The sequence below is a fragment of the Brassica napus genome, chromosome A8 (genome assembly GCF_020379485.1).
Source record: "Brassica napus cultivar Da-Ae chromosome A8, Da-Ae, whole genome shotgun sequence".
NCBI lineage: Eukaryota > Viridiplantae > Streptophyta > Magnoliopsida > Brassicales > Brassicaceae > Brassica > Brassica napus.
In genome coordinates this window covers 14,486,264-14,502,790 of record NC_063441.1, presented here as the reverse complement: position 1 = coordinate 14,502,790, position 16,527 = coordinate 14,486,264, and the positions used below count along the sequence as shown (strand labels likewise).

At 37.1% G+C, this 16,527-nt stretch overlaps 4 protein-coding genes, 1 long non-coding RNA gene and 1 pseudogene across 8 annotated transcripts; 1 reads left to right on the top strand and 5 right to left on the bottom strand.

Moving 5' to 3' along the window:
- Positions 1-329: 329 nt before the first annotated feature.
- On the bottom strand, positions 330-2,413 carry LOC125577415. The gene is made up of 4 exons (XR_007315850.1): positions 1,500-2,413; positions 1,347-1,418; positions 1,186-1,271; positions 330-999 (listed from the first exon to the last, which is right to left on the bottom strand). It is a non-coding gene; the product is annotated as an uncharacterized LOC125577415 (long non-coding RNA).
- Positions 2,414-3,128: 715 nt separating this feature from the next.
- LOC106424205 lies at positions 3,129-4,921 on the bottom strand. 2 transcript variants are annotated; one of them, XM_013864959.3, is made up of 4 exons: positions 4,697-4,921; positions 4,471-4,574; positions 3,748-3,962; positions 3,129-3,622 (listed from the first exon to the last, which is right to left on the bottom strand). In XM_013864959.3, the coding sequence occupies exons 2-4, from the start codon at positions 4,558-4,560 to the stop codon at positions 3,340-3,342; spliced, it is 588 nt and encodes a 195-aa protein (XP_013720413.2). In that variant the 5' UTR covers positions 4,561-4,574; positions 4,697-4,921; the 3' UTR covers positions 3,129-3,339. The 2 variants fall into 2 exon arrangements, with proteins under 2 accessions (XP_013720413.2, XP_013720414.2); XM_013864960.3 differs by having other exon boundaries at positions 4,471-4,579; positions 4,697-4,914.
- A 1,109-nt stretch (positions 4,922-6,030) lies between these two features.
- LOC106424134 (putative F-box protein At2g02030) lies at positions 6,031-7,867 on the bottom strand. Its single transcript, XM_048738920.1, has 2 exons — positions 7,391-7,867; positions 6,031-7,319 (listed from the first exon to the last, which is right to left on the bottom strand). The coding sequence occupies exons 1-2, from the start codon at positions 7,836-7,838 to the stop codon at positions 6,637-6,639; spliced, it is 1,131 nt and encodes a 376-aa protein (XP_048594877.1). The 5' UTR covers positions 7,839-7,867; the 3' UTR covers positions 6,031-6,636.
- Positions 7,868-9,977: 2,110 nt separating this feature from the next.
- Positions 9,978-10,612, top strand: LOC125576942 (cyclin-A3-4-like). Its single transcript, XM_048737490.1, has 4 exons — positions 9,978-10,025; positions 10,141-10,278; positions 10,355-10,468; positions 10,553-10,612. Exons 1-4 carry the CDS (start codon positions 9,978-9,980, stop codon positions 10,610-10,612), a joined length of 360 nt encoding a protein of 119 aa, XP_048593447.1.
- Positions 10,613-10,938: 326 nt separating this feature from the next.
- LOC106424172 lies at positions 10,939-13,212 on the bottom strand (annotated as a pseudogene).
- A 620-nt stretch (positions 13,213-13,832) lies between these two features.
- LOC106424148 (endonuclease V) lies at positions 13,833-15,863 on the bottom strand. 3 transcript variants are annotated; one of them, XR_007315849.1, is made up of 9 exons: positions 15,582-15,863; positions 15,244-15,505; positions 15,106-15,168; positions 14,981-15,020; positions 14,844-14,908; positions 14,609-14,725; positions 14,403-14,531; positions 14,245-14,316; positions 13,833-14,133 (listed from the first exon to the last, which is right to left on the bottom strand). XR_007315849.1 is itself a non-coding variant. In XM_048738917.1 (9 exons), exons 1-9 carry the CDS (start codon positions 15,641-15,643, stop codon positions 14,129-14,131), a joined length of 819 nt encoding a protein of 272 aa, XP_048594874.1. In that variant the 5' UTR covers positions 15,644-15,824; the 3' UTR covers positions 13,833-14,128. The 3 variants fall into 3 exon arrangements, 2 of the variants coding, with proteins under 2 accessions (XP_048594874.1, XP_048594873.1); XM_048738917.1 differs by having other exon boundaries at positions 14,245-14,320; positions 15,582-15,824; XM_048738916.1 differs by lacking the exon at positions 13,833-14,133 and having other exon boundaries at positions 14,234-14,320; positions 15,582-15,845.
- Between the last annotated feature and the right edge of the window lie 664 nt (positions 15,864-16,527).

Below are 16,527 nucleotides of genomic sequence, written 5' to 3'. Positions count from 1 at the left end.
GATCCCACTAAAATTGGAAAAAAAAAATCTTTTACTGTATTTTAAAAAACAAATACTATAATATTTAGTTAAAATTTGGCATTTGATTCCACTAATTCATGTCAAAGTTCTCATATACCTCCATTAATTTATAAAAAAGTTTATTTTTGTTATAATAATACATATATTTTTAATTTAAATATTAAATTAATATATTATAACTCCAGTTAAAAATATTTCCTCAGGTACTAACTGAACCTATGTTTTGTTTGCGCCATGACATGAGAGATAACAATCTTAAAATAAGCTTTAAGAGCCCGAGTGCATGAGTTATTTTTAATTTGGCTGGATGTTGGGAAAACTAATGAAATTAACCGTTTATGACTACAATGACAACAACAAAATTCTCTCAAATTCATCCTTATGAGTATTCCCTCTCCCTATTCTTACACAGCACAGCCTCTCTCCCCCACACACACTCTTCTTAATCTCCTAATTGGTCTGCATTGAACTTGATACTCCTTGTCGCTACCGGCACAACTGATCCGTGGGATGAGAAAATCTCATGTCATACGTCTAAGCATAAGAGGCTACATGAAGCATAAGAGGCTACACGAAGCATCAGATTTTCCCTCGATCTAGCCAAAGATGCCATTTCATTGCTCTTTACTTCATCTCCAGCTTATGATTCTCAACTACTTGTCCACCGTTTTTTCCGTGCTGGCCGCTTTGGTTTCACCTCTGAATCCATCCACAAAGCCTTCAATTTTTGCAGAAAACAGAGTCTCAAGCACCATGTTCTTTACTCCTGTGGTGTATTTCTCCGTGGGCATTAGAAGTTTGAAAAGTTTACTAACTGCGTTTCTCAACCGTGTTTCCATATTTGGTTTCTGCAAGGTCAAAGCTACTCTTCTCTTCAGTTACATCTCGGTTCTTGCCAATAGAACCATGAACAGGCTCCCCAACTCGGCCATTAGTGCCTGTTCCTGTAATTTCTTGCTTCATTCGTTCCTTTTGAGCCTGAAAATGGCGTGATGAATGAAAGAAACATTACTGACTGTGAGGCACAATAAAAGTGACCAAAAAAAAATTATGAGACATATTATTAGGTGAGACAGGCGATAGAACAACAAACAGGGCAAGGTATATTGCATTCACGATAACCATCCTACGTTAAGTTTGTAAACTCTTTTTTAAGCCTGTAACCTTGTATGAGATTAATAAAGTAAATTCGTTGGCTGGATATTGCTTCTATGCTTTCATGGCGATCTCAGCCAAGCTCCGGTAGTTTCCTGAAATGGATTCCGTTAGTGCTGATGGTACTTAAAAAGCAGCATTATTTATAGTAAATTGAGACCTAAGTGAACCTGCTTCGTTGCGGCTTTGGTTTAAAGGTGTTAAGACGGTGAAAATTGATAAAGACGTGGATGAGCTTTTGCCTGAGAAGGAAAATAGTGAACCGGATTAAGAAAAAAAACTAAAAATCTGGAACCAAATACTAAAATAAGGATCCAGATAACCTTGGATCAATAAGTAGCATATCCACGCCCATCAGCTCACACCGCGTGAGTGGCAGTAAACGACGACGGAGATGAGCTGGTGGGAGTAGCGGCGGCTGAGATCCTCGGAGGTGATAGGAGATTTCCCATTTGGTTTCATCGCCATAGATTGAAGTTAGAGAAGTTTTAGGGTTTGATTTGTACACAGGAAGAAAATGAGTATATAAAGAAGGAGGAAAAGAGAAAACCGAAACGAAATCATTAAGAAGAAATTGGTTGATCGAGATGTAGTGGAGTATTGATTATACAGAAGTGGATCAATCAAGCTGAATCGCTGTGGTATCAAGCGAAGAAGACGAAGAGGTAGAGCCGTAGAGACTTCTGTCTAGGGCTGCTTTTTTTTTGGTTAATTGTAGCGATAGATTGTAGCCCAGCAGAAGCACATCAAAGCCCATACAAAATCAATAGCTTAATGTAGGAGATCCAACGTGTTTTAATGAAATGTTTTGATTGGCCAAATATATTTGCCTACGTGGACATGCTAAAATCACTCTATATCTGCCTTTTAGTATAGGATAGATATACATTTAGATCTTTCCCCCACATATTTCTAATTTACAATGACCCTCTTGCCCTTATTACTTACATTATGGACTTAGTTAAAATACAGAAAAGTATTTTGGTTAAGGGTAAAAATATTATATTATTTACTCTTTTTTGTTTGTTTTTATTTTTAGAATTTTCATTTTTCTGCAAATCTGAATCATCGGTTCATCACCATCTCACATTCTTCTGTGCCACCTTCTATCTCCGTTTCCCTTCCCATCTGATCTTTATTTTTACAATATCTTCTTTGAGTTCAAACCCCAAATCATCATCGGCATCGGAAGACATCCCTCCTCTCCCGTCTGACTTAAACTCGTGATCTAAACAAAAGATTTGATCTCTAAAACCCCCAACTCGATCCACTCCTTGTTATACATGATATAATCTTCGATCCTTCCAACTGCATAGTACCAACCGCACCAAATGTGCCACTGCTCTTATACATTATATATATTTTGAGAATAATTCTTTTAGCCAGATTCTATATTACTTATAGTTTTCTAATTAGCTTTTACATTCTTTGTTAGACCGCTAACATGTTCAATATCATAAAGATCCATTATTAGATTGACAAAAATTTAAATAACGTATAAGAAATTATTCCTACATTAAATGTTTTCAAATTATTTTGTGAGATTCATTGTTAGCATGTTATCATATCTAATAACATATAACAATTTTAATCATACCTTTTATAGGTATCTTTATGATATGTGGGGATCACACTTTGATTGATTAAACAATAGTATATTATCTTCTATTATGGATTAGAACCGATTGTATTCAATGATTTTTTCTTTATTTTTACTCTACTTTAGTGCTTGCATTGCATGCACATTTTACGAATATTAATTTTGTGGTATGATAACAGTTAAATTTGGTTACTCACTAGCACAATAGAACATAAATATTGTTCAAGTGACAGCTCTCTAATTTAATAGTATTTATATCACGAATAGTCTAAATATCCAAAAGATGGTTTGAAATTAATTGATATCAAAACTGTTTTTAAATTAAGAAGATAAAACGAAATCAAAAGACTAGTTAATCAAGAATCTGAGTAGATATATACAGCTTAAAATGACAATGCATCAGGTTCAGTAACAGTTCAAGTATCTTTAAAATCAAATATTATTAAGAACATAGAAGAACCAGAAGAAACGAATAGTTATTTTCTTAATCAAACAAGTAATAGAATAATGTAAAAAACCATTTATTAAAACCCAATACTAATAATCGGATGCAGATTATTCTCTCAAGCATCAATCTTGAGATTAACATCCCTAGAGGAAGAGTTCCCATTGACGTTCCTGTTCTCAGTTTCATCAAAATGGTCTTCACGTGCGTTATCAGCGAGCATCAGAGCGACCAACCAGAAAAGGCACGAGTCTAATGAAACAAAGGCACCTCCACCAAGCAGACCGGTCTTAGCCGTGGGGCAACTGGTCTCTAAGTTCCGATGGACATTACGTGTCAAGTGAAGTTGCTCTGTAATGGTTGGCCATAGCAACAGAGACAGTGCCAGTCCAGATGTGATCCTACAAGAAAAGAAAATCATAGGCAGCAAATAAACTCTGTTAATATAATCAAAAATCTACACCACACCAACGCACAGCAGAAGAAGCAATGACAGAAAGTACAAAAAAAAAAGAATAATGCTTACAAGGCAATGTTGAAGAAGACAGAGAAGGTGGTGCTTTTGAACAAGACAGAGTTGGGAACAGACCTTCCCTTGTAAGACATGAACAAGGATTTGTATCCAGCTATTGTGCAGGCAAGGAGAAAGGCAGCAGAAAGGTAACCCAAGGCGACAGTTGGATCAGATGGATATTTGCAGATAACTACTCCCTTCCCGTTTATAGGAGTCCCAGACGCAGGCTACCATAAAAAGAACCCGAAATGACAATTAGAACTAACGATGAAACAATTGGCTTCTTGAGCATTGGCAAAGATTACTGTATAATGCCCACTCCAAGAATTAGGGAGTGATTGTCATGTTAGTAAAACAAACGTAACATTTACCATGGACCAAAGATAGCACAAACAACAATTAAAAAAATCCAATCATAGTTTAGAGGTTTCAGCAGACCATCAAGAACAACAAGATGAAACAAATGGCTTCCCTATCATTGTATATAGTCATGGAACTGTGACAAAGATCACTGTTTAATGGCTACTCCGAGAATTTAGTAAAACAAATCTAACCTCTTCTAATCACTGTAAGTTTCTCTGTGGTTAGATTATAATTATGAAGCTTTAACAAAGGTAATGCAGGGGATCACTGTTTAATACGTAACTGTTTCAGAGTGAGCTTACTGCGATAATACCAAATCTAATTTTCGATATTATTCAGTAACATGAACACAAAATCGCAAGCAATAGTTACCTTCTTGTTCTCCGCGATGACCCCAAGAAGGAAGGACAAGACGCCGAACAAAGAGACGATCAACGACATATGCTTCATAGTAACCGCCATATCTTCTTCTCCGTCTACCCTATATATATATATCAGATCACAGATATATAAAATTCGATTTCCCCCAAACAGATAAAATAGAATCAACGAAGAACAGGCGCCGGGAAATCAAACGCGAAATGGGAGAAATACTCACCGCGACGATGAATCTGGAGATGGGAGGATGTGGTTAGTGGTTGATTAGATTTTAATTTGATGATAAAATTCGGATAAGCCCTAGAAGAAAAGTCTACGAGTGTCGTTTTCGGGATCAGTAAAGATTCTGTTGACTTTTATAACAAAAAAATAAAGATTCGCTAGTTATCTTCTTCTTCTTTTGAAACGTATCTGCATCTCTATATGTTGATATTGATAATGATATGAACGGAATCCACCATCACTGATTCACTTTTTCTATTAGGCTTCGTTCCGATCAACCCAATAAGGAGAATAAGCCCATTAGTATGTTGAAAGTTCAGCCCAATAATAGGCTCAAGGGTTAATTAAGACAAGATTGTTGTCGACTTTCCATGTAGAGGCAGAAGAAGGTATAACGTAGCGAAAACGAAACAATCTTATTCGTCATATTGTTTTCATTTTTACAAAGTGACAACTCTTGTAATTATTTCAGTAAAACACTCATTTTTATAGTTAGTGTATTTTTGTTGACCTGAAACCCAACCGACTAATCCCCAGAGACTCGTACACTTGCACCCTACAGATCTGGTTGGTCGAAAGGGAAATTAGATACTCTTCTCGTATAGCCACACATATAGATAACCTGAATGTAAAGTTTCGAATCGGGGTCCCTTAGAGACTTTCCGGGATCCCCCTTCGCCACTCGATCACACACGTGTGACTTTCTACAGTTAGTTATATTCACTCATAGGCTGAATATGTACACCGGTACGTAACCATATTGAGTAAATACTTTGATTTAATTTCTGAAAATTTCACCCCAAAAAACAGAACGTATCTGAAAATTTAGTTAGTTGTTGTATACATTCATTTGCTTAAAAAAAAAAAAATTCATTTGCTTCTTTGATATTTCATTTTTTTAACGTGTGCAGTTTAGCTCTGACAGTTATAAATGAGCGGAAAATGGGCTCAGCAATACAATTACAGAGGGAAGACGAGAGCCGCTTGAAGGGGAATAGATGTTTCTTCACCAACCCTGTACGGTACCTGCCGACCTTTTTCATGCTCTGTTTCACCATCAGAGTTATGCCCTCGAATCAGCGTGATCACAATCAGAGTTATGCCTTCGAATGTTCCGTTGAATGACTTTAACCTGAGTCTGTTCAGTTCAGTAGATCTAAAAATGAGCTTTTACAAGCACTATCAAGACTCAGGTTAATAATATGATAATAGATGGGAATAGATGGGTTTAAGTTAGTCGTTTCTCTCATTCATTTTTCCTAATATTAGCTATAAGGGCCTCAGTACATAGAATAAATAAGTATGGTGACAATAGATCACCTTGCCTTAAACCTCTCTCTAAAACAATATGCCCTTTTGGTTGTCCATGTAAAAGGACCTTATAATTAATTGAAGAAATACATTGCATCATCAGGGTCACCCAGTCGATAAATAAACCTTCAAAAGTAATCGCTTGACAAAAGACCACTCGACTCTATCATAAGCCTTACTCATATCTCTCTTAATTGCCAAAAAATTATGCTTGCATGAATTGTTTGTACGGAATCCGTGAAACATCTCCAGAGCAATAAAAATATTATCAGAGATTAATTTTCCAGACACAAATGCGGACTGAGTTTCCTATATCAAATTTGGTAATAAACTTTTGAGTCACTGACATAATGCCTTTGAAATAATTTTATATCCGACGTAAGATGAGATGTTTATTTACAAAGAATCAAAGGTAAGAAATCAACTATATAGTAAGAAAAGATCGAAACGAGAAACCACAATCATGAGAAAACGAAACCAGCTAGGTATGAAATCTCCATGGTCCAGAAGATTACCAAACTTGCTTGAGATGGGATAAGCCAAAGCTAACAACATGTTTGTCGATGAAATACTCAAGATGGGAGTAGGAAGTCCAGGCCTTAAATTTTTCTGTAAGTAACATAATAATTATTGGTAAGTGGAGACTAGAGTCTCAAAATAAGACATGACCAAGTGACAAGCAAAAGGCGTGTGATACAAGATGCAGCTTTTGGAACTGTAGAGGACCCAGATGGTACGATCAAAACTTGAAATGATGACATAATCGTTGATCGTTGCCATCGGGATGATTCTTTTCCCTACTTTGAATTCTGGCGGAAAACAAGACAAATCTATGGAATACATGGTTTCCCATGATCTCTTGTCTATGTCTAGACCCCAAATCTTGAAAAAACAGTCCTGATCATCAACAAAGCTCTTGAAGATGCATATACGATAGTTAAGAACACACATGCTTAATTCATGGCAGCATTTACACCCGATATCCGGAGTAATTGAAATGCTCCGAAACGTCTCTGTGTGAAGATCAAAAGCTAGTAGTTTGACATCCTGTTCAAAGAGTCTTGGCTCTTCCATGTAGTCGGCAAAGCAATACATCACTCCATCCAAGTGTATGAGAGAATGACGATAGTAAACTCGACAATGAGGTGGATCTACGTATCTCCAAGTGTTGGAGTCAAGAGCAAAAACCATGCACCTAGTAGATTTATTCACCCGTTTGATATCACACTCGAAAAACCACACTATCTTATACCTTGGACTCACACTATTCGATCTTCCGATCCCTAGCAAAGTATAAACCTCATGCCTACCTGTTACAATAAACAAACCCTACTTTATAAACAAGCTTAATTATAAGAAGAACCAAACAATTATTAAGTACCGCTAAAAGAATAAGGAGGGGTTGGATCAGGGATTCTGCGGCGGCTAGTGGTGGCAGGATTGACAAGGTTAAATATACGTGAATAGGTATAGAGACAAATCAAACCGTCGCAAGGCTCAGAGATTTTGTAACCATCAAACCGGTTAAAAGCCCTAATGGGTAGACATGGAGAAACATGTATGATTCCACTTGCAGAAACCAACATATTTTTTAAAGCGAGACCATTGTATCTTTTTTCTTTTGAGAATGAAACGATTCTCACTTGTCCTACTTGTAAAGATTTCTGATACCGATTGTGTTTCTCTATGAAATACTTTGATTCTATGGTTCCTCCCCATTCTCTCGATACGGCTTTGAATCTCGCCAGCGATTTCACCGGAAGCTTCACCAAAATTTCTTGTACAATCTCTTGAGGAACGTTTACACATCTTCTTTTCTCTCCCTTCATCCCTCCCTCTGACCTTTTTTTTTTTTTTTTTTATTACAGACTGAATCTTTTTTTTTTTTGGAAATTTACCAAAACTCAACAAAAATTCAGTCTTTTTGTTCCTTTGGTATAAATTCTTTTTTTGTCCATTCTCTTTTACCATTTTCATTTTTAAAAATTAATGAAATAAATAGTTCTATGGCTCTAAAAAAAATTGAAACAATTGTTGAAACACCCATATACACAAATAAATATTTTTTTGGGTTGAAAAATGATACATTAAAATTTTAAGGTATGTTATACGAAAAGTAGATTTCATCTTCTACGAAAAATTAGGTAATATAAATTGAATTCAAAATTAAACAAGTTCATTTACTTTTTTTTTTAGAAAGTACAATATACTTTTAATTAAATTTCTAAATATGAGGAATGTGAGTTCTACAATTTGTAAAAATAGCTGCATTTTTTTGTGAATGCAGTTTCTACTTTTATGAGATATTCTAAAATTTGCTTACATTGTAACATTGTTATAGTTTAGTCTCATTACTGATTTGGTCATTCATAGCTTAGTCTTGTTCATGGTGTTTTAACCAAATTTTCATTAAGAAAAACACTAATTCATAGTACTGAAAACAAAATCAGTCAACTTAAACAAAAAATCTCACATTGTAACAAAGCAAAACACAAAATTATAGTACTGAAAACAAAGTCAAGCAACTTAAACAAGAAATCCCAACTTGTAGTAAAGCGAAACACAAATTCATGAAAACATTTCAAACTTCAGCATCTTCATCTTCCTCCACATTGGCAATGGACTGAAAAGATGGTAATGTCTCCTCTTCAAGATCGATTTCATCTTCCGTAAATTTCAAAAAATTCAGTTAATTAGTATTAAGGATAATAGTACTATACAACAAATTATAATGTGAGTTATTTACCATGTTTATAAGCCTCATATCCTTTGATCCAATTTCTAGTGTATATTAGAGCCTGCACATTTTTTGGAAGTAGACGGTTCCTATATTTGTTAAGAACTCGCGACACAATTTTTTTTTGTTTGGTAAAATTAACAGAGCATTTTGCGAGAATGGGAAGGTCGATTAAAGCTTAGTTGTGGGTGTCAATCGATGGATGATTCAGATTCTTGCGACTTTGGAATTTTTTTTTTACTTTCCTTTGGATATCGTTGAGCTCGGATAACTGATTTGCATTAAAGTTTCTATAAACTTATCAAATTAAATTCATGTTTACTACTTTAAGTTGGATCAATAACAAATATTTGGTTGAATAAATCCTTGATTTTCCTTCATAACCAACCAACCATTCGGGAAGTGAGAAATGCGAGTAAAAAGCGGTTAGTGGCAGAAGAGTAATATTAAGAGAGTTTCGAGGGTGGTTTCGTGTTCGGCAAAACTGAAAAGCAGATACTTTCCCGCTCACTATAAGAACTTCGTCCTTCTTCTCCTTCTTCCTTATTCCGATCGTCCTCGCATCATCTTTTCCCTTGCCTGCATTGTGAATCAGGTCCCGGAGCAGAATCAGGAGGAACAGGTCCCACAGCCGCAAGTCATTGGTAACGAGGCAAGTCTGTGATGTGAAGTGACTTAATGCGTTCAATGTATATCTACTTATTTTGTCTCCTCCTTTCTCACTCTCTTCTTTATTTCAGGATATGCAGCCCGTAGAACACGCTGGTTATGATGACCATTCTGTACAACTCTACACTGAAATGCTTTTTCCTAAGCAGCTCGACCCTGTTCCTAATCACCCGATTGATCAAGACATGAGGGCCAGCCTTATCGACACAATGATGGTTTCGGCAAGGGCTACACCATACCCTGGAGCAATTCACTTGGCAGTTTTGATCTTTGATCAATACTTTGGAAACTTTCAACCGGCTGAAGGGGAGGCCTATCTACAACCTCAAACGGTCATGGACGTAGCACTGTTCATTGCAGTGTTAGTCTCCTATTTTGAGCTTATTTTATCACTTTTATACCCATTTCTAACTTTTCTTTGTTTTTTTCTTTCTCTAGCAAGTACGAGTATGGTGGCACAGGGATGGCACAGGCACTCAGTATCCACAACTCAGATGAACTTGAGATGGAGCTGGCGATACTTGGTAGCTTCGATTGGAGTCTATCTAGTCCAACTACAAAAATGTTTGTTGACCTCTTTCTTTGTGTCAACGACCAAGCTGATGATACTGTGAGTTCTACTTTTCTACATATCTGCTCTCGGTCTCTAGCACAATATTATATGAACATCAATTTAATTTGAGTTTTGTTTATTTAACTAACCCTAACCCTATCTTTTCTTGCAGTTGAAGTTTCTCTGCTGCTACCTCATGGACTTGTCTCTCCTCGACCGAGATTGCTCTCAGCGTTACCCATCTATCCTAGCCGCCGCTTGTGCCTTCTTGGCTCAGTTCATGCTTCATCCGGGTGCAAAACCTCAAGCGGTATTTAAAAATCATATGTTGCTCACACTTGTTCATTTTTTTAGGTTATTCCATAACATTCGTGTCTTTCTTATAGGTAATTCCATGGGATTACAAAATTAGTGACTTGCAAACCAAGGTTGTACTTCTACGAGACATAATTCTTCAGAGACGTTTCGTCAACACTCGCACAAAATACATGTCTGCACAGGTAAAGAAAACAAAAAAAATATTCATTGTGTAAATGGTAACCTAACAAAACCCATTAAATTGAAATCTGTTTTTCTTTTTATAGTTTCAGATGGTTGCTAACCTTGGATGCGGAGACAACATTCCAGAGGACTATTTCTCATAGTCAGTCCACATATTATAGTGCTATGACATATTATACGTATATACACTAGCCATATATACTACATATTGTATTGGTTACAACATATTACGTATTGTACTGATTACAACATATTACAAGGTATTGTATTGATTACACATATTATTACGTAATAAACAATGGCTTTTAAATCTAATATATAGTTATGTCAATATTTTTTTTTTTATGCTGAAGACCGAAGAGAGAACTCTTACACTTTGGGTGGGTAGCTAGAACTTTAGTAGCACTAAAATGTTCTTGTTTTAACCATGCTAGCAAAGAATGCACTAAAATCTTTCAAACCATACAGAAATCTGAATGCTGAGAGGTCCCGCTTTCATAATCCTTTTGATGTCTTGATGGAGTTGATCTAAAACCGAGCTGTTGAGTCAGAATATTTTGAGACTTGAGGTGGAGAAGCAGCCTACGAAACTCAAAATCCACAGCTTTAATCTATAATGGCAGTTCTTAATAACGATATCCTTGACCATGATTCTGATCAAGAACGGCAGCAACAGCTTCCTTGGACTCCTTCAACAGCTTGATACTATTCTTAAGCTTCTCCCTCTTGCACGCCACAGACGGAGACTCATCAAGCATCTTCTCAACGTCTCCTCCTCCGCCCAATTCCCCAACAATCTCCTTCTGAAACTGACTGTTAACAAGATTCTTCACAGTGAACTGAAGGTAAAGCGTAAAGCTATCCACAATCCTCCTTACGACGATGGACCAGTAGGCCGTCATGCTAACCTTCATGTCGAACGCTTGATGCAGCAACTGGGACGGATACTTCCTCAGATGCGTAATCGAAACAGTTCCAAATCCAGCTAAAGTTAAGGATGATTGATTCGAGCTAACAGCATTCACGAAGTTAGCTTGCGCAGCGATCTTCTGCGTGCACACGGTGGTGTACTCAGGGTTGCATGTGTACTCCGTCAGTTTCTCCATTTCGATCACTCTTGTCACGGACTGTTCTTTGATCTTAGAGATTAGCCTCCTACAAGCTCGTTAGATGGAAGGCTGAATCTGAGAGAAGTTTTCAGAGTATTTGTTGATGACTGATGAGAGAACAACTTCAACGTAGTCCCATATCTCTCTCATGAACTCGACCGGCCTAGCATGTATTGCATCAAGGCGTTTTGTTAGGATGGATACGAAGGCTGATCTTGGTATGAAATTAGGCAACCCTATACATTTGCACTCTTCGAGAACCTTGATTTCATCCATCAAGAACTCAATGGTCCCGGACTGATGCTGAGCTTCTAGATCGTTTGAGAATTTACTTAACATATCAGCCAAACGAGTAGAAAAATGCATGTTGACATCATCTGGATACTCGGAGTAGTCTCCTTGGATGATTAGTAGTTTGAGAAGAGACTCCACAGAACGGATGATATCCGTGAAGGTCATCCAAGCTTCCCTCTCACAAGTTATCACCTCTGGTAGCTTACTCAACTCGAGGAGACTGTTGCCCAGCTTCTCATCGATTTTTGTTACAATATCTGGCAAACAACGGGTGATCATCTTCGCTTGGATCTCGACGAGCCTTTTAGCTAAAACCGGGATCCCAATGATGTCTTTATCAATCTTGGAGAGGAATGGATGTTTCTTGAAAAGCTCCTCTTCTTTCTCTCTAACTTCTTGATACGTCTCGTCGCCTACACGGTTCCTGACACAGACGTAACCGAGTCCGATGTTCACGTCGTCTGCCGTGACTTTCTTAAGGAGCCCTTGAGGTTGCACGTCGGCTTTCGTCACAACGGCCAGAGTCCTTTCCCCTTTCTTGTCAACTTGCTTGGACATGCGTATGGACTCACAGGTTGAGAAGTCGCATGTAGCTGCCAGAACGTTGAGAATGATTGACTCCTGTGGCTCGATGTGTTTCTTTATCATCGCGGATACTTGTTCATATAAGTCTTCAGGTTGATCTTTGACGGGGTTACGAGTAATCCCAGGGAGATCAACCATTGTCAAATCAGGAACACTCTGCCTTCTTACATAGAGCTCGAGAGGAGTGTCTGAGTTCCCCAGTTCCTGCAAAATGGGTATATTTTACATTAATTTTAATCATAATCACAAACTAGGAGTAGCATAACATATATATATATGATGTTAAATTAAATATGTACACATTTAGTTTTAATAGAAAACTTACCAGCAATAGCCTCAGTTGCTGTGCATATATCTTCAGTGATGTGTTCCTCATCTGTAGAATAAGACTTATCACCGTACTTGAGACAGATCTTAGGTTCGGGGCTAGAACTCCGCTGAAGCCTCATCACAAGAGGAACCCTAGTGCATATTGTATCAGCTGCACGAGGCAAACTGATTCCTGCCAGGGACTCGAGAACACTGGACTTTCCAGAGGATTGGTCTCCAACCACAACAATAGTGGGAAGCTGGATCCCTTCTTTCATCACATTCAGGTTCCTCAGCCTGTCCACAGTGTCAAGCAACGGCCTGATGTGGTCGTTGTAGGAAGATATAATGGGCGCTTGAACTGGAGAATTGTTGGTAATTGCAAGAGAAAACAACCCGGCATCGTTATTATTTTCATACACTTCGGACATCATACTGCCTCCCATTTCGCTTTAGATAAAAAAGATGGAGAGAAAGTAGGAAATAGAATGAGACAGAGAAAACAACTTTTTGGTTGATGAAATCTTGTTCGGTGATAGACAGATATATATTGAGGCTTACGGTGACGTTTGGTGTTTCAAGAAGTAGAAGTCTGAAAGTTATGTCCATTGTTTTTAGTGCAAGAGATAAATGTAAATCGATCTTTACAACTTCTTCCATGTACGTTGATCCGAAATTAATACTATGAAAAGTCACCATATTCTTCCCTTCTTTATACTACTTTGAACTCCTAGGAAAAGTTGAAAGAGAGTAATAACACATATATGATCCATATTAACGTCCAGTCAAGGAAAGCTTGATGAAACAAAAAGGATCAGCAACAAATCGAGGCTTACAATGCCAGTCACAATTCACAATACCGTTTCATGAATCCCTAGACATAGCGTTAAGCATAGTAGCTAGGTTACTGTTACCAAAGGATATTTTGAAAAAGAAAACATAATATAGGTAATTTGAAGAAGGACAAGGCTGGATTGCAAGTGTTTTCTGCTGTCCAAAATGATTTCGGTAGCAAGTATTAAATCGGTCCAATCCAGTCCTTTAAACACAGGTTTGAGAAATGATATTTTATAAACATAATTCTCATTTTCAAATTTTAAGTAAATGTGACATGGCTATATGGAAATTATTACATAGCTTAATACATACAATGTATTGGACACAAACATGATACAACAAGACTCATCTCTTCTAAATGATCTTGGTTAGAGTCGGTGGATAAATCGAAATAATCTTGGTTTAGAGTCACTGAGATAAATAAAGGAAAAACTTGTGTGGAGCTCCTCTGTAAAGAAATTGCAGAATGATCTTTAATGTGGAAAAGTGTTCACAGCCTTCTTTGGTTGTTTTAATGACTAATGTTCAGTCTGTGCCAGACAAAAGAATGAGAAAGAAAATGGACATGTGAACTACTGTGTACAGTTGTGATTTCAGTGTGATACAAGATCTATAAGAGTGAAGGAAACATCAAAAGTTACCCATTCCGAGTGGTCCCAAATCTTTTAAGAGACGAAGTTGGTGCTTTTGAAGATATGCTCTTGATCTTATATCTGCCTACAAATAGTAAATGCTGTACATTCCACTTTCCACAATAATCTTTAATGGTCTTTCGGCATATCAAAGTGTAGCAATGTACCTGTCTAATAGGTTCAGGTACGCGGTACATGCAGGTCATCTTGACAACCTCAACCGCAGTGTCAAGTGATATGCGATGGCCAACCGAAACGTATATAGGCTTCAGAGTACTCAGAGTTGGCCTAAACCCCTGTTGAAAATAATTTGTGATAACCAACCAAAGAGACACGGCAGTTTATTGACAAATGTTCAAGCAAAGTCACTTACTACTCCCCACGTGAAACCAGACTTCCCCACCAACTTGATAACTTGCTCATTCTCATTTTCTTTGTGCTGAAACAACTGTCTAACCTCAGACTGGTCCAGGCCATCCACATGATGCAGCTGCCCTTGACAAACCATGATACATCCCAGATTAACTATTAAATCCAAATGTAGGCAAAACAAGAACTGATAGGGACAATATGATGTACACAAGCAGGAAAGGTTTCAAAGATAGTACGTTCTTTCCGACACCAATGGTCGGAAGATGAGCAAGAACACCTAAATGACACGCCAAGCCAAATCCTTCAACACAAATTTCACCATGAATTAGAGAGTTTGAGATGCAACAGAAGAAAGCTTGTGTGTTACTAATACCTCGTGGATGAAGAATCCCATTCCCATCAACCATCAGTACCTTACAAAGAGCAAAGAGAGAGACTTTCACAAACAAAGCAAACAGCAAAGACTAAAGAGCAACGCAACACCACACAACGCAAAACCTGAGGATAGAAAGGATGATGATCATCCCTCATCTTCTCAAGAATCTGCAACAGAACCGGAGCCTGTAACACGATTAAAAAAAATCCAATCTTTCAATCTGAGACACTTAGTGAAGCAAATGAAAACGAAACACGAACCTCACGAAAGGCGAGAAACCCAGGAACATAAGGAACTTGGAGGCGGATTAGAGAGAGCTCATTGTGAACTACACGGAGAGAAGGTAGCTCGAGGACAACGAGACAAGCGCACGCCACTGAAGAATCGTCCTTGGAGAAGCTTATGTCCACACCTCCAACGTACTTAAGTGTCTCTGATCTCTGAGGATGTTCCGTTGATGATGGTAACTTCCATGGGAAGTCATCGTGCGTGATCAGTTTTTTCTTCAGCCGATCCTGTTCTCTGAAAAAGAAGTCAAACGAATCTCTGAACTGTTTTGATTGATCTGAGTCGAAGTAAAGTCTAATGCGACACCTACTCTGTCCAATTCTCTAGCTGATTTGAAGACGAAGACTCGCCTGAGGCTCCTTCTCCGTCCATTTCCGGCGATGTGGAGACGACTCAGCTAACTCAATTTTACCCGAAATTCGAAAAATCGAACCGACTTAACCGACTAATTTCTAAATCGAAACCGAACCTACATTTTGCCCAATGTTCAGTCGCTGGTTTCTCGTTTTTTATTTCCAAAACACTAAAAATCAAACCAAATCCAACCCAAAACCAAATAATACCTGAATATCAAAAATATTATAAAATGTTAGTTTTTTTTTTGAACGATATAAAATGTTAGTTATATTTAGTTTTAACTATAAACTAGATTTTGACCCGCGCTTTAAAAACGCGGGATTGGTTCCTTTTGTAATTTTTTATAAATATTTGTTAGTTATAAGATTAAATAATTTTTATATAACAAATCTTATCTTATTTACAATTGTGTTGTTTGTACATTCATGTGTTAGACATAAATACATAATATAAATAGTTGCATATTTATACTCATATAAATTAGTTTTTAAGAGTTTAATAATATAAATTTTATTATGTAGTAACTTTTACATAATTTATTTGTTATTAAAAAAATTATTATATATATTTTTTAAAAATCCCTAAATCTAATACGCAATCCTTAATCATATAAAAACTGGTATCAATTGAGATTAGGGCTGGGCAAATAAACTGAACCCGAAAATCTGAACTGAACCCGATCCGACAAAAATGAATCCGAACCGATCCGAACCCGACATAAATACCGAATGAATCTTGTTTTATGGTATTTCGGGTTATGAGTATTATCCGAACGAACCCGAAATAAAATAGATATCCAATAGAACCCGAAACATTCAAAATGCCAAAATAGAACTTGTACCAAATATGATCTCAATTCCTGATATGTAGCCAAAATATACTAAGATATTATTAAACAT